This window comes from Megascapheus bottae, chromosome 26 (genome assembly GCF_031878675.1).
Source record: "Megascapheus bottae isolate mThoBot1 chromosome 26, mThoBot2.hap1, whole genome shotgun sequence".
Lineage (NCBI taxonomy): Eukaryota > Metazoa > Chordata > Mammalia > Rodentia > Geomyidae > Megascapheus > Megascapheus bottae.
Genome location: NC_143534.1, coordinates 9,628,274 through 9,654,973, shown reverse-complemented (window position 1 = coordinate 9,654,973; position 26,700 = coordinate 9,628,274). Strand labels below are relative to the sequence as shown.

Below are 26,700 nucleotides of genomic sequence, written 5' to 3'. Positions count from 1 at the left end.
GCCCTGTAAACATTGAATTTATTAAAAATCATAGGAACTTATTCCAAAGGCACGGGTATGATTATTCCCTGATGGAACAAAGATTTTCCATGTGGCCTACATCTTGTGGAGATTTGAAATGTGTCACCTGCAATGAGCAAGCAGGATGGGTCTACCTAAAAGGACACACTGAGTCAGGCTGTCACCTTCTATGTGCGGGTGCAGGGTGCTGGGCAAAGGCATATAAGACGCCAGGCTTTCCACCCTAGTGGCCCATCCCTCGCATCCACACCATCTTGCCTCAGGACAGCGTTTCATTTATTCTTTATGCCCTTCCCATAGAACTGTGGCTATTTCTTATAGACAACCTGCTGTGGCAGTGACCTCAGCAGGCTGTATTCTGTCACAGCCCAGAGGCAGTGGTGTGACAAGGTCTGAGGGTGAGGTCAGGGAGCTTCCTGGCACTGCCCGCTGCCCCATTTGTCCACACACTGACTCAGTGCGACCAGATGGGTTTTCTCTTCTGGATGAATGCCTTGATCCCTTCCTGCCCATCCTGCAGGGCCAGGTTGTCCACCATGGCCTGGGAGGTGAGACAGTAGGCTGTTTTAAGGTCCTGGGGCAGCTGCTTGTAGAAGATGGCTTTTCCCAAAGAAACCACAGGACGGCTCAAGGAGGCGATCTTCTTTGCGATTCTCATGGTCTCTAGCTCCAGCTGCTCCTCTGGCACGACTTTGCTGAGAAGCCCATGGAGCAAGGCCTGCTGAGCAGAAATGGGCTCTCCAGTAAAAAGCATCTCCAAGGCCACCTGAGGGAGGAGTTAGGTCAGGTCATGAAGGTATTCTTCTTATCCCATGGCATCCATTTCCCTCTCCCGACTCACTGCACCTCTACCCAGGTATCTGCTTCCTCACATCATCTATCACCTCCAGTGCTGACGTCAACACCTGGCCTCCTGCCAGAGATGCCATTAGATCTTTCACGAGCCACGAATACTCAAGTAGCTCAGAAGAGGAAGCACATCTCCACAGATCTGATCAGTGGCCCAGCTGGGGTGAGAGATTCCATCTGCCTCTTCCCAGGGCCGAGTGCAGGACAGCATCTGATGAGAGGCCCCTGTGAATGTCACCACAGCAAAGCCCATGGCCTCCTGCCACCACAAGATTATTACACAGGACTGACTTGCAATGAAGAAAGTCCTAATCATCACCAGTAGGTTTCATTTAGATCTGCCCACCCGTCCTCTTTCCATTCTGTGTGAAGTGAATCTGCTGGGCAGGGGATCATGGTGAGCAAGAAGGGCTTGGGCCTGCCCTGCACCATTCTTTGCCGGTATGGGGACAAAACTTGGGTGGGCTCTCCATGTATGAGTAAGCTGGTGCTTGACCTTTAGCTCAGAAGCTCAACGAGGTCTTAGCAGAATCAGCACTGCTCAGGAAAGGAAGCCCAAGAAAGGGGCTCCTTTTCCATGGAAAAGAAAGGGAGAAAGGTCAAGGGCTACAAGGCCTGGACTGGGCTCTGGTCCCACCTTTGGCTTTCTATCATACTACAAAATTCACTCTCCACTCTGAGCTGCAGCTTCCGTGTCTGCCTGGGGATGAGAGGTGGGGGTTATATTATTTATTGCTATATTGATTTATATGGATTTTTGTCTAGACAGATGAACCAACAATATTTCTTAGGAAAAGAAACCAGTTAATGATTAGCAGGATCTTTACTTAGTACTTGAGTTTCTATGTAATAAGATCCTGAGAGCTTCACATGAAAGAGAAGAGAATAAACCCTCACCTTCTCCCTATTTAGCTCATGTTGCCTTTCAGGGTAACACCCCTTGAGTCACCCCAAAAAGTTGGTAATTTAATGCTTTTTCCTAGGGATACCGCATCAAGCATAATAAAATGGATTTGAGGCCGTGGCCTAACCCATATGTCAGATAATTTGTTAGGAAGAACTCAAGGTTAGAAATCAGAGATACTGGAGTCCCAGCCCTCTGTCTGCTAGTGACTAACAACTCCCCCCTTTTTTTGCCAGTCCTGGGGCTTGAACTCAGGGCCTGGACACTGTCCCAGTACACTTTTTGCTCAAGGCTAATGCTTTGCCACTTGAGCCACAGCACCATTTCTGGCTTTTTCTGAGTATGTGGTACCAAGGAATTGAACCTATAGCTTCAGGCATGTGAGGCAAGCACTTTACCACTAGGCTACCATCCTGGCCCCACTAACTAACACCTTTGATAAATTATGCGACCTTTCAGTCTGTCTCTTCATCTAGCAATGGGATTTCTCTCCTGCAGTGTTGTGATGGTTAGAGATAATAGATGGAAAGCTTACGATACAGTGTTGGATATTCAGTAAGTGCCTAATAAAGGGGGTGGCTAGTCCTAACATCTCTATCCAGCTGCATCTGTGACTATGATGTTGACATTCAGGGGTGATAGATGGGACGTTGTGCATGTTTCTTGGATGGGCACAGTCCATTCAGGCTGCTCTAACAAAATATAACAGAGAGGCTGGAAAGTAAGAAAGGCATGGATTCCTTACGTGGGCTCATAAAATAGAAGCAGGAGGAAGGGGTAACATTGCTGCCTCCTTGCTGTGTGCTTTGATCTAAGCCATTCTCTCTGGAGTCACTTTAAATCGCCTTGGATTCCAGGGAAGACAGGAGTGGTCAATGACATCTTTGTGATGACAGACTGAAACTACTCCCCAGCAACAGTGAGCCTCCCAGGACAGACCTCCCCCAGAGGAGGGCAATCTCCTGGGGAGACAGCAATCCCCAGCACCCTAGAGCAGGAGGCATGGGCTCATGGGAGCCAGATTGAGCTCCTCAAGAGATGACAGTGATGATTTCTCTAGAAACCTCAGAGAGCCAGGACTAAGATTACAGTCGTCCTGGCCCCACCCGACCTATCCTGAAACAGTGGCAAGGCCAACCTGCCACCACCGCTGTCTGCCTGTGACTGGGCCTGGTTAATAATTACGCACACCTTTCCCTCCCTGCTCTGGTTCTTTACTTAAAGCTCATGTCTACACTAAAGATGGTCAAAGACGATCTGAAGAGCTGAGTTCCTGTGGTTTGCCAGTGCCACACATGGTACACCTCTTTTCTGACGTGTGGGACTCCAGGACTTTGGGCCTGGTGTGTAACTCTGGTTTTACGAAGTTGAGGCAGCAGCTGGGTCCTCACATTAGGACAAAACAGGCAAGGCAGCCATCTGGGGTCCCTTAAAAAGGGACAAATCCCAGTACAAGGGCTCCTTAACCTAGCCATACCCCAAGCCCTGACTCCAAGTGCCGATGCCATGGTTTGGTGAACATCCACCAGCAGGAGCATGAGAGGGGGAACCTGTGGTCTTTGTCTCTTGGGGAGAATGGACAGTGGGGTGAGGTGATACAGGGAGAAAGAGCCATGGTGTATTCAGATGCACACCAAAGCCCTGCAGGCTTCCATGGTGAGGGGAAGCCTGCTGGCAGGGAGTCTTGGCTTCTAAATCCTCCTAGATACCTGTGTGTTCTCTCAGATGTGCTTCCCGCATGATCAGTGTGACTACCACAGGTCTGTGGCAGACCCCAAACTGAATTTCACCCTAGCCAGGGAAGTGCTCTGAGCAGCAGAGATCTACCCAACACACTTTCCGGCTCAGAAAGCTGTCTCTGTTAGACTAGTAGGAAAGCAGATTGGACAGACACACAAATTAGAAATAGGTAAAGAGGTAGAACAAGGGTTCTGGTTTTCTTCCAGTGCCTCCAGGCACCAGCTCTGTATTCTTTGACAGGTCAGCTTGGCCCAGGGAGGGAGCAGCTGCACTAGACAGAATATTTCCATGTGGCAGTGGACATGCACTATTCAGCGCATGTGAAAAGGGAAGAACTGTGAAATGAAGAAACCACTGGTGTTCAGGCTCTGCCAGCTTGGCTAGGAAGGCTGCACAAAGCAGAGTCTCAGGTGACCAGCAGGGGGCACTGAAGGCCTACACATGGCGTCTTTGTGACAAGGACGAGCTTGTGTCTGCCCAGGCCAGGTTACAAAAGCACCTGCGTGTGGCCCTGAGGTTGATCCTGGGGCACATCCATGCCAGGCACGTAACTGGACCTGTGCGTGAGCCAGGTGCTTGGAGCCAGATCAAGAGCTTTATGGATCTTACGTTTCCCCTCTAAGCACGCCACACGGGTCAGAGCCTGTGGATCTAGACTCCTGGCTGCGGCTTCAATGTTGACATATCATTCCTCTACCAAATCCTCTTTATTGATCATTTGATCATTACTAATGAGCCATTACTGTTCACCACAAACCGTCTTCTGAACCTGAGTAGGACAATCAAGCAGGCTCTCCGTTCATCTTCTGATAAAGCCTGTCCTTGACAAAACTGTCCTTGGTTTTTACAATGTCCTTGTCCATTCATCTGCCCCACTGGACAACTATGCCAGGTGGCTCTGAGATTTAGGCTTCTGTGGTATTTTCAGGCTTAATTTTTTTTCTCCTCACATTTCCTTATCCTCTCAGAATCAGATTTAAATTTTGATGACTATACTAGATATGGTGTTTAACTTTCTAAGAATCGGGTCTGAGAAGCCATGATTTCAAAGGTTTGCTTATCAACCATGAATGAGTTCTCCTGTTCCTTTTCTTTCTTTCATGGCAGCACTTGGGTTTGGTCTCAGCCTTGCGCTTGTGAGGCAGGCTCCACTACCACTTAAGTCGTGCTTCTAGTAAGAAATTTCTATTTAAGATGACTATCTTGACCCAATGTAAAACAGCCCTCTGGTTGCAGGCTTGTCACCTTCTGCAGTGAGGAGCTCTCACTTCCAGAAATGTGTATGCGTGGGGGTGTTGGTCTGTAAAGTACTCATTTTTTACAGGCACTGACAAGGAGGTAGTACAAAATGAAGTTGTCCTTCCTGAAACCTCTTGGCCCTACTGTCTGATTTGCTTTGAGTGCATTTCTTTTAGGTCTTAGGCATGTGAGAAACTGCTAATTTTGCTAGTTGTTGCTGAAATAGATAACATATTTTATTTTATTTATTTATTTATTTATTTATTTTTTGCCAGTCCTGGGCTTGAGCTCAGGGCCTGAGCACTGTCCTTGGACTTTCTCAAGGCTAGAGCTCTACCACTTGAGCCTCAGCACCACTTCCGGCTTTTTTCTATGTATGTGGTACCGAGGAATTGAACCCGGGTCTTCATGCATGCTAGGCAAGCACTTTAACCACTAGGCCAAACTCCCAGCCCCCGATAACATATTTTAGAAAACAATTTCTTTTCCTTTTTCCTTTGGGCAGTACTGAGGTTTGGACCACTAGAGCCACAACCCTAGTCAGTCATTTTTACTTTCAGATACAGACTTGTGCTTTTCTCTCTGGTGAGCCTCAATTTGATTCTTCTACCCTTGCCTCCAAAAAGCTGGAATTACAGGCATGCACTAACCATGCCAGTTTGTTTTCTTGAGATAGGATCTTCGTAAAGTTGCCCTCTCTCTCTCTCTCTCTCTTTCTCTCTTCTTTGCTTGGACTAGCTTCAAACCAAGATACTATCTCTGACTCCCAAGTAGCTAGAACAGTGGGTATGTGCCATCACATCTGGCCCTAGAAAGCAATTTCCTTATTAGCTGAATCTATAATATTGCCTGCTTTTTAGGATTTCCCATGGAGAATAAGGATACCCTTCTGCTAGAACAAGGATGCTGATAGCTTCTATGCAAGGGATGCTCAGAAAATACTATTTTCTGATGTCAGAGGTAGGAAGAAAACCATGAACAAAAATAGATTGTGCTGTAGTCGTGACAAGATAACTTTGTAACGTGGCTCTTTCCTGGGTAGCTTTAGCATCCCACTCATGAGATATTCATGTTCCTGAATTCCAGCCATTGTGAACCTGACACTATCAGCTACTTAAAATCATTTCCAGAACAAGAAGGAAGGATTATTGGCAAGTGGTTAGTTAGCCAGCAGTACAACCCTTCCTTCTTGCTACTGGCATTATGTCAGCACATTGCTATACCTTACAGGCGACCACTCAGTGCCATGGAATTGTGCCTCGGATTAAATAAAATTGCAAAAGCATCATGCCTTTAAGAAAACAAGTCAAAATCAGCAACTGGTCAGAGCTGAGGAGCATGCAGGATCGAAATGTGTGTGTGTGTTCACAAACTGATGCGGGGAGGAGGTTCCACGGGGTGGAGGGGGAGAGAGGGCAGATGGCCACAATGTGCTTGACACCAGAAGGGACATTGGAACACATGGCATTTTCAGTCAGCTCGTTCTGAAACCTCGGGAGAAGAGTGGGAGGGAAGTTTAAGTTACCTTTCTGGGCACCATTCTGCCCAAGGCCACCCCGGGGGTGGAGCAGAAGAGACCGATGTTCACCCCAGGTGTGGCAAAAGAGGACTTGTCACTGGCCACTGCGATGTCACAGCTGGCCACCAGCTGGCAGCCAGCAGCCGTGGCCAAACCATTGACCATGGCGATGATGGGGACGGGGTGGTTTTGGATCAACATCATCACCTGCAGGACAGAGCACAGAGCAAGGAGCACTGTTAACCTGAGCACTTTTCCTGTGTGTTACTTCATCAGGTCTATGACCAAGGGATGAAAGAAATGCAGAAGGCAGGGACGTGTATTAAATATCTGCTCTGAGGCAGACTGGGTGAATTTGGTTTCTGAAAACACCCCCAGGAAGGAGCTGGTCTGGGCAAGGGCTGAGGGGTGGCAGTGGAGTCAGAACCCAGCTGTGTCTGGGAAGTGGTGATCTCCTCGGGCTGCTTCCCCTGCGCCCTGCGGAGGAACAATTCAGATAGATTTTTGTCTCTGGGGCGCAACTAAAACGCTTCACAAATAATTCTTCTCTCCTGTGTCTATGGGAAGCCATCGTGTTAAAGTCTGAAATTGGTAGCTGATGCTTCCTTGAAAAATTAAGGTAGGAAAGGGACTTGAAGGCAATTTCCTTAGTAATTACGTCTCAAATTGCAATCCTGCCTACTCTCCCAATTCTATTAAAATAGGGAGGGGGCACCCTGGGGTCCTCACCATAAACAAAGTTCCCTACACAGAGCCACTGGCCTGGAGAGGAGCAGCCAAAGTGCTGCTGTGACCCCTGCCACCATGAATTTCCAGAACCCTAACTTATTTTTGCAGCTTATTTGTTTTTATGATACACTAAACAGATTGTGTTGCTATGGCAACTCCAATTTCTAAATTATTGCTCTTTGGACTTTGGCAAGGAAGGAGGGGAGATAAGAGCTATATCTGGGCTTTTCCTCAAGACAGCAATTCAGAGAAAATGACCTTCATTGATTTGAAGAGACTTGCCTAAGGTATCTTTAAACCTTTGATATTAGTTAAGGTTTTCTTTTTCCCCTAAAATAGTTAATTATACCATCTTTGGCTTCGAAACAACATTTTGGATCAAGTGCAGATCACATTTTCCTGTGGTTCTGGGGCTTGAACTCAGGGCCTTGAACTCTTGCTTGCTCATGGCTGGTACTTTACCATTTGAGCCATGCCTCCAGTCCTCCTTTTATTTGCTGGCTAACTGAAGATGGACTCTCTTGGACTTTTCAGCCCAGGCTGACCTCAAACTGCTATTCTCCACCCTCTTGAGATGAGTACCTAAGGTGTCAGAAATGTATTGCTCCATGGTTTGTGGTGTAAGCAAATCTTCTGTGCTGTCGGTCCTAAGCAGGTGTAGCAATGTGACAATGCATAGTACATAATTTTCAACAAGGATAATAACTGGTGATCATTGATTTATGTATAGCCACTATACTGTACTTTTTGAAGCCAGGCTTTGAACCCAGGGCCACAAACATGTTAAATGCATTCTCTACCACTCAGCTACAACCTTAGCTTCTCAGTGTGTAGACTTGTGCTTTCTAAGAAGAAAGTTTCCTACAAAAACGTATTCTGTGTTATGGCAGCCGACAGCTGCCCATCTTCTCTTGCTTGTATCATGGTCTCTGGTGTTGGACTGAATCTGATGGAGTTCTGATGAGCCATGTAGCCCAGATGTGGGGCAGCTCTGCCAGCTAGGTATGTATATGTGTTAAGTTCATTCAGTGATGTTTGTCCAGTGAGGAAATCGGTTAATCATGCGTTTACTCAGAGCCGATTCCCATTCTATAGGTAAAATCCCTGTCCTCACGACTGCGTTTAAAGCTGCTTGGTTTATTATATACTATGCTTTTGAGGAGTGTTGTGGGCCATCTGAGAAATGACAAATGTGTGTGTGTGTGTGTGTGTGTGTGTGTGTGTGTGTGTGTGTTATACAAGCCAGGCCTCGTACATGTCAGCCAGTATTCTACCACTGAGCTACATACCCAGACCCATGGATACTTTTTGTTTTTTAACCACTGGGGAGCTCTGCGCTTACAAGGCAGGCTATTATTTGAGTCATACCTGCAGCCCTCTTTGCTCTGATTATTTCTGCAATAGGTTTTTACATTTTTCCCCTGGCCAGCCTAGATGGCAACCCTTCTGTTTTAGGTATCCTGCTGGGATGACAGGCGCACCCCACCATGCCCCATTTTTTTCTGTTGCAGTGAGGTCTCCCAGAACTTTCTTTGGTCTAGAACTTCAATCCACCCAACCCCTCTCTCCTAAAGAGCTAGCATTACAGATTTGAGTCTTGGCACCAGCTACTTTTTAACGCGCTAGCCAAGTAATTGCTTGAATGAAGAACCTGCCACTGGCCACAGAATTTTCTGTAGCTATGTCTTGTGGATAAAACTTTATCTGTAGGGGCCGGGAGTTTGGCCTAGTGGTTAAAGTGCTTGCCTAGCATGCACGAAGACCCGGGTTCGATTCCTCGGTACCACATACATAGAAAAAAAGCCAGAGTGGTGTTGAGGCTCAAGTGGTAGAGCTCTAGCCTTGAGAAAGTCCAAGGACAGTGCTCAGGCCCTGAGCTCAAGCCCAGGACTGGCAAAAAAAAAAAAAACCCAAAAAACCAAAAAACAAAAAACTTTATCTGTAAAGCAGGAAGCTAGCACAGAATTTAAAACAAAGATGGCTTCCTACCTTCATCCTGGCTTACCTCGGAACAGGTCTGAAACACTTCAGAATGATAGTCACAGCCTTGTTCCTCAGTTAGTTCCTTTAAATCATGACCCGAGGAAAATACAGGCCCCTCGGCTGCAAACATGTCCAATGGAAAAAGAAAAGAAAACAGCGTCAGCAGACAGAAGGGGGAGATTCACTTCCAAAGCAGCTCTCACAACCCACCCCATCTATGTCCTCGGCACTTGGCGGAAGTCTTGCCCACTTTTGACCAGAGTAATTCCAAGTGTCTTGGGAGTCACTGTGGTGAAAATGCAAGGGGAGGGAGCCATCTGTGTCCTGAGAGTTCCTGCTGGGAACCCATGGCCTTGTGTGGTGACACAAGAGGTTCCTAGGACAGAGGAGAAGGTGTGTTTTACACAGCTGTCCCTCTGCTCTCCTGCTTTTGGTTTTGGAGCGAGTCAAGTAGCCTAAGTAAATGAACTCTTTTAGGTCCCTCTAAATCTATCAGGCCATCAGGCATGGCATATGGCTGAATCAGGAAGGTTACTGTGAACAGAACCACCTGGCACAGGTCTTTATTTTATAAAGGAGAGAACTAAGGGTGTGGCTGATGTCACCATCATTAAGAACAAAATGCCCCTCTGCTGATAGGCTGATAACATTTTCTCATATACCCCTTCCTCAACCCAACACCATTTCTTTTCTAGTTGGAACTTAGGTCCTTCTGCTTGCTGGGCAGATGCTCTACCCCTTGAGCCATGCCTTCAGCCCTTTTTTCTCTGGTTATTTTTTGAGACAGGGTCTTCCTCTTTGCTTGGGCTGGTCTGGAGCTGCCATTTTCCTGGTTTCTTACCTCTCAAGTAACTAGGATTTCAGATGTAAGTGCTGTGTCTGAGCCTTGAGGTGTTTTTTTGCTTGGACCAGCAACCTCAGCCTCCATCTTTCTACAGCTGCCTCCTGTTGCAGCTGGGACTACAGGAATGAGCCACCACTCTCAGCCTTTTGACAGGAAATGTCACCCTTTTTACAGGTGAGGAAATGAGCTGCCTCTGCTCATTCTAGGTTACACCTCACCTAGCTGCTACATCCTACTAGTTCTATTTTCTTTTCCTTCATTGTTTAAACAGTTGGAAAAAAAATCCGCTTATCCATTGGTAAGAAGGCAACATTCTGAGTGTCTGCCTCCAGAAACAGAGCCTTGAATTAAACCAACAAGCAAACAAGGGGGGGGGGTTGGCTTGAAGATTCTGACCTTACCTTACTACTTATACCACCCTAGTATCACCTGAAAAGATAATTCTATAAAAAAATTCTTGGAAAAAGAAGAAAAGCAAAATATGGCAATTTCCTGGCATTATTAAAGACAAGCGTGAAAGCTGGGTACAAGTGTCTCACTCTTGTAATCCTAGCTATTCAGGAGGCTGAGATCTGAAGACTGAGTTATGAAGCCAGTCCAGACCAGGCAAATTAGAGAGACCCTTATTTCCAGCTATTCAGCAAATTGCTCGAAGAGCATGTGTGGCTTGAGTGGTCGAGCTCTAGCCTTCAGTGAAAAAGGCTGAGCAAGAGTATAAAGGGCCTGAGTTCAAGTTCCAGGAGTAGCGCATTAAACAAACAAAAAGCTTGCAGGTATCAGGGCAATGCTTGGGAGAACAGCAAAGAAACACCAGTCAAATGTCAAAGCAGCAGGCTTTGGCTGACACTTGGCTATTTACCAAGAGGTTAATGATTAATACTATTTTGTAAGGTCAGTGAAGAAACTGATCACATTGGTTGTTTTGAGGCACCGGGGATCAATCAGGTTAGGCAAGTGCTGTACACTGAGCTCCAGCCCTGTCTCCGATTATGATTTTGATGAATCCAACACAGCAAAATGCTGCCATGTTTAGCATCTAACCCTCTTTGCCACAACTTCCATAACTCCCAGTGTCAGGACCAAGTCCTCAGTAACAGAAGGTTTCCATAACAAATGCTCTCCAAAGGAGTTAGATGATTTCTCCAGTTAACTAAAGAAAATTTTTGAGAAACCTCTTCTAGGCCTTGCAGAACACTGGGGCTAGAAAAATACCTGAAATGATAATCACTTTCAGATCTTTGCTTTCTGCCTCGTGAAGAATGTCATTTTGGAGAGATTTCAGCATGGCAAGTGACAGCGCATTCCTCTTCTTGGGATTGCTCAAGACGATGTTCCTGTGAAAAACATTCTATCATCCCTGGGTCATGTAGCAGTCAAAACTAGCAGGGACCCCTGCAATTCCTCTAATTGTGGAGTTGTCTTAAAAGCCAAGAGAAGAAAGCTACTACTTTAGAAAGTCTGTCGGCAATCCAGAGTTACAGCTAAGTCAAAACAAGGAACAGAGGACTCAAGAGGCTGGCTTTTCTTTGTTACCCCTTGATCTGGCTTTCCCCCTCTCTCCCCACCCCTATCTCCGGGTCATCTCCACCTAGAAAGGATGTGAGTTGAGTAACAGTCGCAGGCACCAGCAGATCTAACAAACACCTGCCACCTTCAACTTACTTCCTGGCTTTGTGGTTCAAATGAGATTAGGAAAGGAGCCAAGAGTAAAACAACTCCCCCAAATTTCCTATTTACCCCAAAGGTAGCGAAGTACATCTACCAATATGTATATATGACAGCATTTTTTTTACCTGTCTTATAGAAACCTCCTGTAATCCTTATTCTCCCTCTTTTATTTTGTGCCAGTAGTGGGTCTTGAACTTGGGGCCTGGGTTCTCTCCTTTAGGTCTTACATTTGAGGCTAGCGCTTTACCACTTGAACCACAGCTCCATTTCCAGCTTTTTGGTGTTTATTTGGAAATAAGTTCCATGGACTTTCTTGCCCAGATTGCCTTCAAACCTTGATTCTCCTATCTCAGCCTCCTGAGTAGCCTGAATTACAGGCATGAGCCACTAGTGCCCAGTGGCCTCCTGTGATTCTGTAAAAATAATTTGTGTGGATAATGGGAGGTTTGCTAAAGGACAAACCATACAATGAAAGGTCTCTCCTGCACATTTCACAAAAAACTGGTCTTCAAAGGCCTGTTCACAACCTTAAAGGATCTCATACTCTGAATAACACAGCCTGCATTATCCTCTTACTGCCTTCCATAAAAAAAAATGTCTTACTTTTGCCATTTTAAGAAATGGGCAATGAACCAAACACAGATTATTGTTCTGGATTTTATACTCTCAGTCAGTCTCCACCTACACAAGTATCCGCTTTCCTCTTTTATGCAATGTAGTCAGTTTGGTTGGCTACAGATGGCATGCTGTGCCATGGTTTCTTTGGGGGGGGAAGGGAAACAACTTTGATGATTGAATTTATTTCAATGGATAAGAACAGCCATTTTCTTTGGAATACTATGTCAGTGTTATTACTGTTTGCAGATGGCTGTGAAGCTGATCTCTGGCTTGACACAAAAATAACTCCATTTGGTGGGTGGGGGGGGGAGGGAGAGGTGGTGACAGACCTATCTATAAGCTTTCCATAGAATAATGAGGGTGCATGCTGTGGTAAATAGCAAAGAGCTGCCATTCCACAGGTGACCTGAACCTGAATTAAATTCCAAAGCTTTAGGAAAAACTGTGCAAAAGGGTTGGGCCTAAATGTCCTTGGCATGTGAAGCATCTGTGTCTGGGTGGCATACATCATCCTTCAGTGCATGTTATGCATATGGTGGAGGCTCTCTCTTCTTCCACCCCACCCCAGAGCTTACTGAGTCTATGGACCAACTCCAGGGACTGGCTGCCTCTCCCACCACCAAATGAATCTCACAACTGCCATGGCTAAATCCATTGACCGTCTGGATCTGTCTCCTCTGGGAACATATTCCTTCTCTTCTGTTTCTTTCTCTAGATGCTTTTCCTGGCACAATCGTCTATGTCCATCTTTGCCCTCTTCCCACCCTACATATTCCTCTCAGGCAACTTCACCCATGGCTCGGGTGAGATGGCTCCCTGTGTTCTAACTCTGGATGTCTGTTGTCCAAAGCTCCCACTCTAATTCCACTGAGCACAGTGGATGGGCAGTACGGGTGAAAATGAATTTAGCTCTTCTGACTCCTGGCCACACTACCTCTGGGCTGTCACCTCTCTGCATTTGATTCCTAACTGTGAAGTGTAGACAATGGTTTCTTGTAAGACACTGTAATAATTAGGGGTACCAAATGCCAAGTGCCTGGCATAACATTCAGCTCTTGAGGATGTAAGACTGTAGTTGCTCTGGGCACAGCTTTGAAAAGGGGACTGAAATATTCAAGCCCACTACATGGCTCCTAACATTTATGACAGGCCACTCCCTTCACCTCTCTTACTGATTCATGTTTAATTCTAGAGGATTCAATCTGCCATCTTTGGCCATCTGGGTGCCATTCCTGAAGCCAGGTTTCTGATTATTATTATTATTTTTTTTTTGACACGGGGTCTCATTGTATAGTCCAGGTTGGCCTTGAAATTGGTCTGTAACCTTGGTTGGCTTTGAACTCAGGACCCTCTGTCTTAGCTTCCCAAGTGCTGGGATGACAGGTGCAGGCCACTAGACTTGTTTTATGACCAGCTTAGAGAGCAGAATCATCATTTAAACACAGGCAAGAAAGAAGCAGCTGCTAGTAGGTCCCCCCCCTGTAATCCTAGCAGGGCAGCAGGAAGGAGGGGTGTAGGGGACAGGAAGAGGCTGGGAGAGCTTGTTAAAAGCTCTGGGCCAGGGACTGCCTCTACCTCATTTTTTTTTTTTTTTATATAAACTCCTAGGAGTGTGAGTGAGGATTGAAATGTCACACACGGCCTTCTGGGTCCTAGACAGGGACAGTTGTCAGGTAGGAGAGCAGAACATGAATAGATTGATTTGTAACTCTTCAATATGCAGTCATACCCCTTTTTGTACCCTTGTCCTGACCAAGAAACATCATGGCCAGGCCCTACCTAGGACTGGAAACCCTCCCAGCTTGTATTCCAATCACTTAGTGTCCGTTTGAATCTTCTTTTTTTTGTTTTTTAAGGCGTATTGTGCAAAAGGGCAGCACTCGGGGCAGTGTGTCCTTTCCCTGATTTATTCACCTGCCCCCACGCCTGCCCCCGGGGCCAGCTCAGGAGCAGCTCGGCCAGGCCTGCCTCCACCCTGCGCCTGGCCAGGCGTGGGAGGGGTTCTCTCCCACGCCGTGGCAGCGGTGGGCACACTCCCAGGGCTGTCCACAGCCAGGTCCGGTGGAGCGGGTCACCCCTGGCCAGTGGCGGCGGTGGCCGGTCTCCTCTGGGCGTCCCCCCCCCCCCGGGTTCGTACCCCCAGCCCCCGGAGAGCCCTCACACGGCCTGCGGGCTGACCTGATGCCGTCCCGCTGCCACGTGCTGGTGGGCCGCGGCTCCGACGCCCGCTTCCCGGGCCCGGCCAGCCCCCGGCTGCACACGCCGGCGGGGAGCGAGGTCCACCGGCCGCGCAGGAGCCACCTGAGCGTCTGTGCCCGGAAAGCGCGCAGGCCGCCCACGGTGGCCATGGCGGCCAGACACCGGCCTGATGCCTTCCGATCCGGTCCGGTCGCAGGCTCAGGACGCCTTGGGGGCGCTGGTTCTCCCCCGGGGCCCAGCAGCTGCGACGGGACAGGGCGGTGAACAACAGGCTAGCAGGCCTAGACCTCGCGAAGACCGCAGGACCAGTGCCAGCGCCTCACGCCCCGCCCCACGGCGCCTCATTCCAGCCACCCGAGAAGCCCCGCCCAAGAGACACGCCCCCGGAAACCACGCCCAGGAAGACACGCCCCCGGGGAAAAGCCCCTCCCGAGAAGGCACGCCCAAACCCCGCCCCCTAGAGACACGCCCCCCGAAAGCCCCGCCCCGAAAGCCCCGCCCCCAGGACGCCTGCCCTCTCGGGCTACAGTGGTTCTCCCGGAATCCCTGCCCTGAAACTCGGCTTTCCCTGCTCCACCTCCTGATAGGTGCCTGGCGGTGGCCTGGGCTCCATCCCTGTTTGCATCTGGGTGGCTGGGTGTGTGTGCGCATGCACGCGCCAGTACTGGTTATGGAACTCAGCCTCTTTTTTTTTTTTGCCATAAGCGAAAAAGCCATACAAAAAGCTTCTTCCCTGGATGGCTGGTTAAATTGATTGGTTCGTTTTTTTATGCACCCCAATCCAACGTACTGGAGACCTGGATTAGCAAAATGAATGTCATCGGGTGGTGAGCGCCATAAGCTGTGCTATGAATTTGCTTCTAGCACATCACCCACAGGAAGCACTGGTGATGGCCGATTAGAGTTGATGTGTGTCCTACTCAGATGTTGACTGCGAAGATGGCACCTTTTCCCACGGAGGCCCATGGGATCCATATGTATAGCATGGGTTTTTCTTTTCTTTTTTTTTTTTTTTCCGCCAGTCCTGGGCTTGAGCTCAGGGCCTGAGCACTGTCCTTGGACTTTCTCAAGGCTAGAGCTCTACCACTTGAGCCTCAGCACCACTTCTGGCTTTTTTCTATGTATGTGGTACCGAGGAATCGAACCTGGGTCTTCATGCATGCTAGACAAGCACTCTAATCACTAGGCCAAACTCCCGGCTAGCATGGGTTTTTCAAAGGTGCCCAGGGCAGACAGGGAATCCCTTTCACGATCTCAGGGGCTGCTGGCATGAGACAGTGTACACCTCGAAATGGAAAGGGAAGTTTGAGCAGGGCCAGACAATCATTATTGCAACTGGGTAGTTATTTCCTGCATGTATTGATTTCTCAAAGTAGAGAGCTTTGAATAAGTGATCTGGGCTCTCAAGATCTTATTTGTCTCTAGCAGAGATACCATCACCAGTACCCTTTCCCATAAGGAACTGGGACAAAGATGATAATTAATAAAAGGGCCATATATATCACAACACTTTGCCACTCCCTCTACATTTCACTCCATCTCTTTGATCCTTGCTCCATTCAGAAAGCTGGGTATATTCCTCATTCATTGCTTAAAAGGAATAGAGGATCTAGCAGAACTCAGACCTAAAGGTGGCAGTTCTTGACTTAAGAGTTTTCAAAGCTCAGCACTTGGGAGGTAGAAACAATATATGCCATCAGTAGTAGTTTAGGGGAAGCATCTAGAAAGTCAGAACAAGGCTTCCTGGGATGACATTAAGATTTTCCAGGTTTAGTGGGGGGAGTACTCAAGTAGGACTTAGAGGAAAAGGGAGAAAAGGTCAACGGTTGAGGGGATTTGGGAATGGACATGGTAGGAAGCCTCAACCAAGATGTTTTTTCTTTGGTAAATCAGCAAGGAACTCATTAAACATTTAGCAGATGGGCCTGAATGCCACATAGTTTCTCATGGCTCAGTCTAATACTAAAACTGGTTGCTGTCCCTGAAAAGGACTTAGAAATGGTGTGTGAAATAACATGTTATAATAAGGACATCTTGCATGGATCACATCGTTTCCATTACAGTTGGGATCTGCGAAGTCCTCCAAAGGGGCCCCTGGAGCTGTTGAGAAGCAGTGGAACCTTTAAGAGGTGGGGCGTCATTGGAAGAAGTTGGGACCTTGGTCCTGCCTTCCCTCCCTCTGTGTCCTGGCCACCTCTGCCATGCACTTCCGCTATAATACACTTATGTCATAGACACAATGTAGTAGAGCCAAGCAACCATGATCCAAAAGCTCTGAAATCAGCCAAAACAAATGTTTCCCCTTATTATGTTGACTATCAGGTATTTTGTTATAGCAATGCAAAGCGAACACCTGTTTCCTTTAGGCATACTAGAATCTTCCCAGAAATAATTAGGAAATGTCAGTGATTCAAATGATAAAGACTCACTTCTGTTACTAAATGGCTGGAAGCTCACATGCTGAGATCATTGTGAGAAGTTGCTGGTTACTAGGGTGTATGGTGGGGCGGGTGGGGGAGGAACAGAATGGAAAGTATGAACTAGCATTTAATACTTGTCCTGCAATTTGCCAAAGCAGCTCAGCTTCAGGCATATTGGGGGAGAATACACCTCTGTGTGTTTGGAAGAAGGCAATGCCACCATACCATCGACTACCTCTACTATTGGGTTTTAACAGGCAAGACCAGGAGTACGATGCTAAATTGGCTGAGATCAAGTTTCTGTTAGTAGGCAGAATAAAGGTTTGAGATAGAAATTGAGTTCATCCATAAACCATAGATATTTGTGTAGTTACACATTTGTGTCATATCTGTTCGGAATCATATCTGGAACTGCAAATGCTGCACAGGATCTAAGATCCAAACGATTCATCGGAGTGCTCGCCCCCTTTGGCCAAAGTTCCTCCCTGGAAGACATCTGTCATCAAGATCCACTTCACTTTGGAGGCCTGGAGGTTTGGTTGAGAAACAATAAAGTCCCAATAAAGTGACTAACGCACGTTTTCACTCCATCCCAGCATAGGAGTTGGAGTAATGCCCCATTACTTATTTGCAGTAGTCACTTGGTCTTTCTGTGAGAAAATGCTTAACATGAAGAACTGAGATGCAAGAATGCTTCATTCATTTCGATGCATGGTTTCAGTCCATGCTTGTTGGGACCTATTGTTGGATCGCATGTTGAGCTGTGCATCGTGACAGAGGGTAAGCTTACTTTGTAGGGGCTGGGAGAGAGAAGGAGGGTGGGAGGAAGGGCGGGAGAGAGGGAGAGAGAGAGAGATGAAGTATTTGGAAATAAGATATATCGTCAAAGGAAATATAATTGCTTCTTCCAGGTAGGCCTCGCCTCTTAACTTCGTCAGCTATAAACGTATCACTAGATTAAGCCGTTGATGAAGTTGGAGCATTCAGGATACAATCATCTTGCAATAGTGCCACCATCTGGGGACTAAGCTTTCAGCGCAGGAGTGATTTTTGAGGGGGTTATTTCATACTCAAATCCTGAGAATGAGAAGTGGTGTCCTGTCACACCTTCATATTCACAGGCAATTGGGTATAGGATACCCACAGATACCACCAGTCTGTGGATGCTTGATTTCCTTGTCTGATGATGGACATCCTCTTACATACTTTCAATCACCTCTGGAAGACTTCGAGATGGGAGTGTAGTTCAGTAGTACACTGCGTGTTAGCATGCATGAGTGCAATCTCCAGCTACTGCCCGGGGGGAAAAAAGCAAAGCAAAGCAAACACTACTGACATACCACTGCATTCCCTTGATTGAGCAAAGTATGGGGAACAACAAGTTCTTGGGTCTTTTTTTTTTTTTTTTGAGTTAACATACATTTGTAACATGAGCGGTTTTCATTGTGGTATTTCCATACATGCACCTTTTCCCCTCTAAATGCTACATTTATTTTCCTAAACATTTTTAATCCATGGCTGGTATATCTGTGCCTTGGAACATGTAGGGTGGGAGGTCAAGGGTTTTGAGAAAAGGCAAAGACTTCAGTGCCTGAACCTTGTAGATGAAATGGAAAATTGTTGAAACAACTTTTTTTTTTTTTAACAATGGCAGGCTCTGTTTATGGAGGCCGCCATTCTGTGCCAGTGCCTGTACTTGCTGCTTTAACACATGTTATCTCTTTGAACGAGCAGGAAGACATTAGCTCAGCCACTGAGGTTTGATCTGCTATGAGGGCATTAGTGATAGAGTTACTGAGGGGTTGGCGCTATGGATGGAGGCATCTATTCTCATTTGAATTGCTAGGCCTGTTCCTCCTCGCCCTAATTTCCTTCAGGGCCTGGAGACTAGTTCTGAGAGTGGTAAATGCACTAAGAAGGAAGCAGAGATGGACGGCTATCACATTATATAACTCTCTGAAACGCTAGTCTATCCTTAAGCAGTACAAGACTCGGCAAATTTACGCTGCTGCTCAGGGCCTCCTCTGCCTCTCATTAATTTTTGTAAGGGTTGCTCATCTTTCTTCTCTCTTGTTCAGTGCCCTTCTCATCTATTTTCCACACGGCCCTTCTCCCTGACACAATTTGATTTCCAGGTTGCTAGCAGGCTTCCCTCTGGCTTTTGATTTATGGGCTCCTTCCCTGGGCCTCGTGTCTTTACTGTGTGAATGTGTCTTTGCTTCCTTTTGGGATTGGTTTAAAGACCCACAGGTGGGTGCAGAATATTGCAGAAATAACACAGCATAAAAGGACTGTTCTAGGCAGCCTGGTGTCTTGGGTTTGATGTCGGCAGGAAGGAAGATTTAGACCTCCTTGGGGTACCAGTGAAAGAAAATTGAAAGGTAGATCTTTGCTTCTTATGCATTGGTTTTGAAGTGCTCTCCCCCGCCCCCCCCCCCCCCCCCCGAGGTTTTTTTTTGGCTAACCAGGAAAAGTTACATGCAGCCTTAGTTACTTTTCTTTCCTCTTCTTTCTTTCATTTTTCTTTTGGCAGCATTGGGGATTGAACCCAGGGGCTCATTAAAGCCATATTCCCAGGCCTTTTTGCATTTCCTTTTTGAGATAAAGTGGAGATCTGTTTAGACTTTGATTCTTCTGTTTTTGTCTCCCAAGTAGTTGATGTGAGACACAACATTTGACCTTGCTGATTCTTTTAAATACTCCAGTCTTATTCTTTCATAGTTTATTTATAATCCAGCAGTCACTGCCCAAATGTCTTTTGCAAACTTAAATTTCTTTATAAAGATCCATGCCTCAAGCTGGGTGAAAATGTATTTAACAATTAAATGAAGGGGTTATTAATTGCATGAATGAAATGAATTTCCTTTTATTCGCACTTACCAAAAATTCTTGAGGTTTTTTTTTTTTAAGAAATCTTGTTTTTAAACAAACAACCCTTTCAAGTTAGGGGCAAGGAGAAGTGATAAAAACTGATGATGAAACCGGGAGTCAATAGCTCACACCTATAGTCTTAGCTATTCAGGAGGCTGAGATCTGAGAATCTTGGTTCGAAGCCAGCTCAGGTGGACAAATCTGGGATTGTTATTTCCAATTAACCAGTGAAACTGGAGGTGTGACACAAGTGGTAGAGCACCAGCCACAAGAGAAGAAAGCTGAGTGAGAACATGAGGCCCAGAGTTTAAGCCCTAATATAGGCACAAAAACAAAAGCAGAACAGCAACAACAAAAACACATAGTGTCATGGTTGCAGGGAACAGAAGCCTTTCTAGAGCATACTCCACACATCCCAGAGTGGTATTTCTAAACTGCAGGTGGGATCCAGTTCTCAACAGCTCCCCTGGCTTTTAAAACCCAGGCTGGTTGCCCTGACTATAGTATTACAAGGCCAGCAGAGACTATTCCTTATCTTTTTTGTCTTTTGTTCCCACCCCTGCCCTCCTCATACTAGCATTTTCCTCCTTCCAGTTTCTTTTTCTTATCTTTGTTGAGATAGAATCAACTGTATAGAGTCAGTGTGTACAAGGTGTTTTGTTTCTGTTTTTAAAACAAGGAATGTTTTTTTGTAGTCCTGGGGATTGAACTCCAAGCCTTGGGCATACTAGGCAAATGCTCTACTACTGAGCTACATCCATGGCCCAAGACATCTCATGTAGCCTGTGTTGGCATTGAACTGACCATCCTTTCTTTTCCTTCCTTGCCTCCTGAGTGTCAAGGTCACAGGTGAACACCACTATACCATCAGCTTTCCTACCTTTCTGATCTCAATTTGTGCTATTATCTTGTATAGATCTACACATCAGAAACACACAACTCACTATTCCTTCTGTAGGCACCACACATGTCTATTTTGATGATTTGATTTTATTCTGCCAAAATATCTCCTGGGTGAATGAATAACAGGCTCTATGTGATGTCCAGTCTTTGAAGCAAACATCAAAATGAAGTCTCTGAGGCCTTTCTCATGCCTTTGAGCTGGAATTTACTTTACCTTCTTCTAGCATGTGGTATATGTTTCCCCTAGCAATGTAGAAGCTTTTGTCATGTTCCATTTCTTTATTAGAATTTAGTTTCTTCTATGTGTCTACTATTTTCTGCAACACTAAAAGTTTTTCAGGGTTAGGTACACATTCTGACCTCTTTTATATCTTCCACACAGATGCTTTAAATGTGCTCAAAGTTACTATGAATTATTGATAAAATTATTCTGAGGTTTCAGAGAACTAGGAAGGTAGTTCCCTCTGTGGACACAAGGGGACAGCCTAACCACGCAGAGCTGCTTCCACTATACTGGCTATATTGGTTTCTAAGTGATTTTAGAGACACGAGGGCTTCCTTTGGAATTCGGTCTTCCTGGTTGAATTGTCTGTGAATAACAGTCAAAGGAATTTAGAGGACAACTCGGTTGAAAAAAGTAAGAGCGTTAGAAAATCAAATCCCCAAACAGCTTCACTCAGCACCACCATACCTGCTGTCTCTAAACAAGGGCCCTGTCCTCCCAGTTCTGACTCTGCAAGGGGAGCCAGCTGGGAGCTGTGTGCAGGGGAGGGGCTGGCGTCCAAATCCCTTTTCTCTTCCATGGAGAAATTGCTAGTTAGAGCAGATGAGGTGCAGAATGTAAATCAGGAACAGAACATAGCATTTCAGCTTTCTCATCAGATCCAAATTTCTGGCTTCTTAAAAGTATGGGTGAGCTGGGTGTGGTGTCTGAAATCCCAGGCTGAGGGGGAAGAATCATGAGTTCCAGGCTCGTCTGGGCTCCCTGATCAGCCTGGACTATGTACTGAGAAGATGTTTCAATACCAAAACAAACCCCGTTAAAACATTTGTAGGAATTGAGGAATTCTCCTACCTGCAATAAAAGCATCCTTTTCTCCTTTTAGTAGCAAGTGTGCTGATGGCAAATCTTTTTCATGAAATTTGTTTGGTCTAGAGTTTTACTTCTCCTTTTGAATATGCTTCTTTTCTCACCTCTCTTCCTTCCCTTTCTCACTCTGATTTCCCTCCCTTCTCTTTTTGCCCCTGTCTCTGTCTCTCTGTCTCTGTCTGTCTCCGTCTGTGTCTCTGTCTCTCTCGTTCACTTCTGGGACTTCTGGGGATTTGAATTCAGGGCCTTGTGTTCTTATTCAGCTTTTCTACCACACAGATTAAAAATGGGGCTGAGTTTCATTTCTGGGGAAACCTTGTCTAGTCAGAGTAATGTAAGCATTACTTCATCCCCATCATAAGAACCCTGGTGAACTTCTATAGTCCATTCAGTTACTAATAAATCCATTTTAACTAGATCTTGGGTTAGAATAGAGAGGTCCCATTTTATTACTTATCTATATTTTCTAAATATGTTTTTTATAGCTTATAGTATAAACTTGGAATTAGTAATATAGTGTGATACCTTGTAACCAGCCCTTTTAAATTATAAAATTTATAAATTATGAATATTTTCAATAAATTATAAATATTTCTATGATGCTACTTGCTTTCCAACAAATGACTTTAATAGCATGATGTTATTTTATTATACCTTATTTACCCAGATACATTTAAGTCATTACTAGAAGATCCCTCCTCCTGCTGTAGGGCAATGTGCATGCTAGGCAAGCACTTTACCACTTGAGCCAGGCCTCCAGATCTTTGGGCTTTTCAGTTTGCTTTTCAGACAGGGTCTTTCACTAACTTGGCCCAGGTTGGCCTTAGAACATGATCCTCCTACATGCATCTACCTCCTAAACAGGTGTGGTTACAGGTGTGTACCTCCACACCCAGCCTCCTTCCTTTGCACTCTATCAGCCCATTTCTTATCCTCCTGGGATGGCAGGCACACCTGCTTTCACATGGCTCCCCCTAGCACACCACTGTCCATGATGAATGATGCCTGAAATCAAGCCCTAGGTTGACACTCTCACCTTCTGGGGTGATTCTACTTGCTATCTTCAGGTGAGTACCAAGCTGTTTGGGTTGTTTTCACTGCCAAGTCCTGGGGCTTTGGAAGAGACTGAGGACTGAGGTGTGGGGGATGGTCCTGGGTCTGGGTTCACAGCCCCAACCTCCGCTCACTCTGAACGGTCCCACCCTCTGTGTTGGGTATTGGCTTCGTTTGAAGCAATGTAAAGCCACTCTGAAGACGATGAAACTGGAGAATGGATACATGGATGAGGACACTTCAAGAGAGAACATTTTGGAATTCAAAGTCAGTCCTAAGGAAGCCCAGAGCTTCCTTTTGGCCCTGTGCAGAAGTGGGCAGCTTCCATGACTGAAAGAAATGAACCTGGTTCAGCTTGCTCACCTCCTACTTTCTCAGAAGCAGTTCTCCCAGAGAGGATAGGGGGCAGGGCCCGGTCCTCTCAGACCCCCCTGTTCTCCTGCATCATCTGACTTTCCAGGGGCCAGACCCCACCACTCCTCCTTTGTGGGAGGTCCTGGGTATGCATCTGTTTCCTCCACATACGCTGTAATGTGGTTACCACCTGCTCAGCAGAAGTGGAAACAGGGACATGGAGAGGATGAGCCAGCCTGACCTCAGAAACCTCGCGGTCTGCCAGAGAGTGAATCTGGAAGGGGTTCCCTGACCATGCTCCTTCCTGCTGTGTACCACCCTGCCCCCAGCAGACCTGGCTCTCAGTCTCATCTCCTGGTGGCACCTAGACTGCTTTTCTCTCTTCCTCCATCCCACTCTCCTCATTTTTTTTTTCAAAAACCTGCCATGTGTATTTGGCTGCTGTGCCCAAGGGGGCAGCCTTCCCAGTCCTGGAGGGAGAGCACACAGAGCGAAAGGACACACACCTGTGTGGCGCAGGAGACCAGGCCATGCTTTCTGTGTGGCTGGAAAATGAGATGACAGACATGAGGGCTGCCCTAGTCACCCCAGTCCAGCCTCCTGGACTCTGTTGCCCTTGGGGAGACCAAGGGACACCCAGGAATAACCCAGGCCGAACAAAGCAGCTAGACGAGTTTCAAAGGAACATCTAAACTCAGAGCAGAGTTCATGATTTAAGAACTCAGGCCCATTTTATTTGTAAGCGCTGATTTCTTTTTCCTTTTCTTTTTTTTTTTGGAAAGAAAAAGGATTTTAGAGTCCCAAGAGTTTAAACTTCAAAGGCTAAGAGGCACAGGTTAAAGAACTCAACAACCCAGTGTGACAGTGAGGCTGAACTTCCACTCTCTTCCTCCCCCCCCCCACCCCAGCACACAAGAAATGATGACATTGTACTTGCCTAGCATGATACACAGTGCCACTGACCACCAACCCAGAGGACTGTCCTCCAGGACCTACTGGCCCCTAAGCATGAAGAAAATGGCACTCGTTCTTGTTGCTGCCCAATATGGAGTCTCAGAAGTGCCAGTGCTGGGGCCGGGAATTTGGCCTAGTGGTTAAAGTGCTTGCCTAGCATGCATGAAGACCTGAGTTCGATTCCTCGGTACCACATACATAGAAAAAAGCCGGAAGTGGTGCTGAGGCTCAAGTGGTAGAGCTCTAGCCTTGAGAAAGTCCAAGAACAGTGTTCAGGCCCTGAGCTCAAGCCCAGGACTGGCAAAAAAAAAAAAAAAAAAAAAAAAAAACCAGTGCTAATGCAAATATTTCCCATAAAAAAGACAAAAATAGCCTCTAGACAGCATCTGGTGTGGGTACCCTGAAAAGGCAGGGTCAACTTTTGAAATTTAAGTAGAACCACATAAGAAATCATAGCCTCATAACCATTAGGATAGATATTACAAAAACAAAACAAGCTGGGCTCTGTGGCTCACACCTGTAATCCTAGCTACTCAGGAGGCTAAGATCTGAGGATTGAGGTTTGGAGCCAGCCTGGGCAGACAAATCCATGAGACTCTTTATTTTCAACTAATCAGCAAAAACCCAAAAGTGAAGGTATGGCTCAAGTGGTAGAACACCATCTATGAACGATAAAGTCAAGTGAGCACACAGGCTCTGAATTCTGACCTCAGTATTGGCATACACAAAACAAAAGAACAGGAAATAACAAGTGAGAATATGGAGAAATGCAAACACTTCTGTGCTGTTCATGAGACTGTAAAATGGGACAGCATTGTGAAGAGCAATTCTTTTTGATATATACCCACAAGAACTCGAAGACAGATTTGTATTCCACTGAGCCTTAGTCCCAACAGCTCAAAGGTGGACACAACCCTCGTGTCCATCAACAAATAAATGCACAAATAAATGGAGCACGAACATACTGTGGAATTTTATTCAGTCCTGAAGGAGAAATTTTTCCATGTGCTGCAATCTACAGGAACCTCAATTCCTTGTAATCCTAGGGACTCAGGAGGCAGAGGTCCGAGATTCCAAGCCAGCTCAGGTAGGAAAACCTATGAGACTCTTACCTTTAATGAACCACCAAAAAAAGTCAGAAGTGGAGTTGTGGCTTAAGTGTTAGAGGGGTAGCCTTGGGCACGAAAGCTCAGGAGCAGCATCTAGGCACCAAGTTCAAGCCCCAGGAAATGATACAAAAAGAAAAAAAGAGAATTGTGACTGTGAAACATGGGCTCTGGGTTCCAAAATTCATGTCCAAGAATGGATGACTGCAGAGTAAAGCTGCATAGGAGCTTGAATTGGTTTCCTGGCCTGCTCTGCCCTCTGACAGGATCTCCAGACTGTGTAATCTGCGCCTGGGACCCCATCTTTTGTCATCAGTTGGAGCCTTCATGAGCAATTTCTGCCTTCTTTACGTTTATCTTCTTGTTTCTGGTCACAAGAATTTGGTTCTAACTACTCCCCTTCTCCCTCCCCCTCCTCCTCCTCTTCTTGATTTAAAGAATTATCTTTAAGCAGTTGTACAAAGGAGTTGTCTTTTAACAACGCAGCCATCCCACCCCTCCCCACCCACCCTTTCCTTCCCTTACTCTTCTTAATTGTTGTAGGATATACATTGGATTCTTGTCGGTATGCTTCCCTTCTTCTCTTCATTCCTCTACTCCAGTCCCCTTGACCCCACCCCACCCCTTTCCAGTACCCACTTCCTCCTGTTTTATTTTGCTGAACTTTCTAAGGAATTCCACTATTTGAGATTTCCTTTGAACCACCGAGTTTTAGTGATGACATTTGTATACACTTGCATGCGACCCAGTGCATTTCCTGAAGAGTTTGTAAACTAAAGCCAGCCACTCCTCTTCTTAAAGTTTCAGAGCGCCTTTTGGCTCTCTGACCAGCACCAATGCAGTCGGTAAGAACAAGTGCCTTACAAAAGATGGCAAAAAAGGAGCCAAGAAGAAAGTGGTTGACTCATTTTCTAAGAAAGATTGGTATGATGTGAGAGCCCCGGCCATGTTCAATGTAAGAAATATTGCGAGAATACCAGTCACGAGGACGCAAGAAACCAAAATCGCATCTGATGACCTCAAGGGTGGGGTGTTTGAAGTGAGCCTTGCTGATCTACAGAATGATGAAGTTGCATTTAGAAAATTCAAGCTAATTACTGAGGATGTTCAGGCAAGAACTTCCTGATCAGCTTCCATGGCATGCGTCTCACCCGAGACAAAACGTGCTCCATGGTCAAAAAGTGACAGACTGTGATTGAAGCTCATGTGGATGTCAAGACTACAGATGTTATTTGCTTCATCTGTTCTGCGTTGGCTTTACTGAAAAACAGACAAACGCAACAATCAGATCCGCAAGACCTCGTAAGCTCAGCATCAGCAGGACCGCCAGAGCTGGAGGAAGATGATGGAAATCATGCAGACAAATAACTTGAAAGAAGTAGCAAGCTGATTCCAGACAGCATCGGGAGAGACACAGAAAAGGCTTGCCAGTCTATCCATCCACTTCATGATGTCCTCGTGTGGAAAATAAAAATGCTGAAGAAGCCCGAGTTTGAATTGGGAAAACTCACGGAGCTTCATGGTGAAGGTAGCAGTTCTGGAAAAGTGACTGAGGAAGAGACCAGTGCTAAGGACCAGCGAGCTGATGGATATGAACCACCAGTCCAAGAATCTGTTTAAAATTCAGAGTTTTAAT

At 46.2% G+C, this 26,700-nt stretch overlaps 1 protein-coding gene and 1 pseudogene across 1 annotated transcript; one reads left to right on the top strand and one right to left on the bottom strand.

Annotated features, from left to right (window-relative positions):
- On the bottom strand, positions 1–14,634 carry Echdc3 (enoyl-CoA hydratase domain containing 3). The gene is made up of 5 exons (XM_090319174.1): positions 14,293–14,634; positions 11,041–11,162; positions 9,007–9,104; positions 6,279–6,479; positions 1–787 (listed from the first exon to the last, which is right to left on the bottom strand). The coding sequence occupies exons 1-5, from the start codon at positions 14,460–14,462 to the stop codon at positions 476–478; spliced, it is 903 nt and encodes a 300-aa protein (XP_090175300.1). The 5' UTR covers positions 14,463–14,634; the 3' UTR covers positions 1–475.
- On the top strand, positions 14,483–26,700 carry LOC150045915 (small ribosomal subunit protein eS1 pseudogene; annotated as a pseudogene).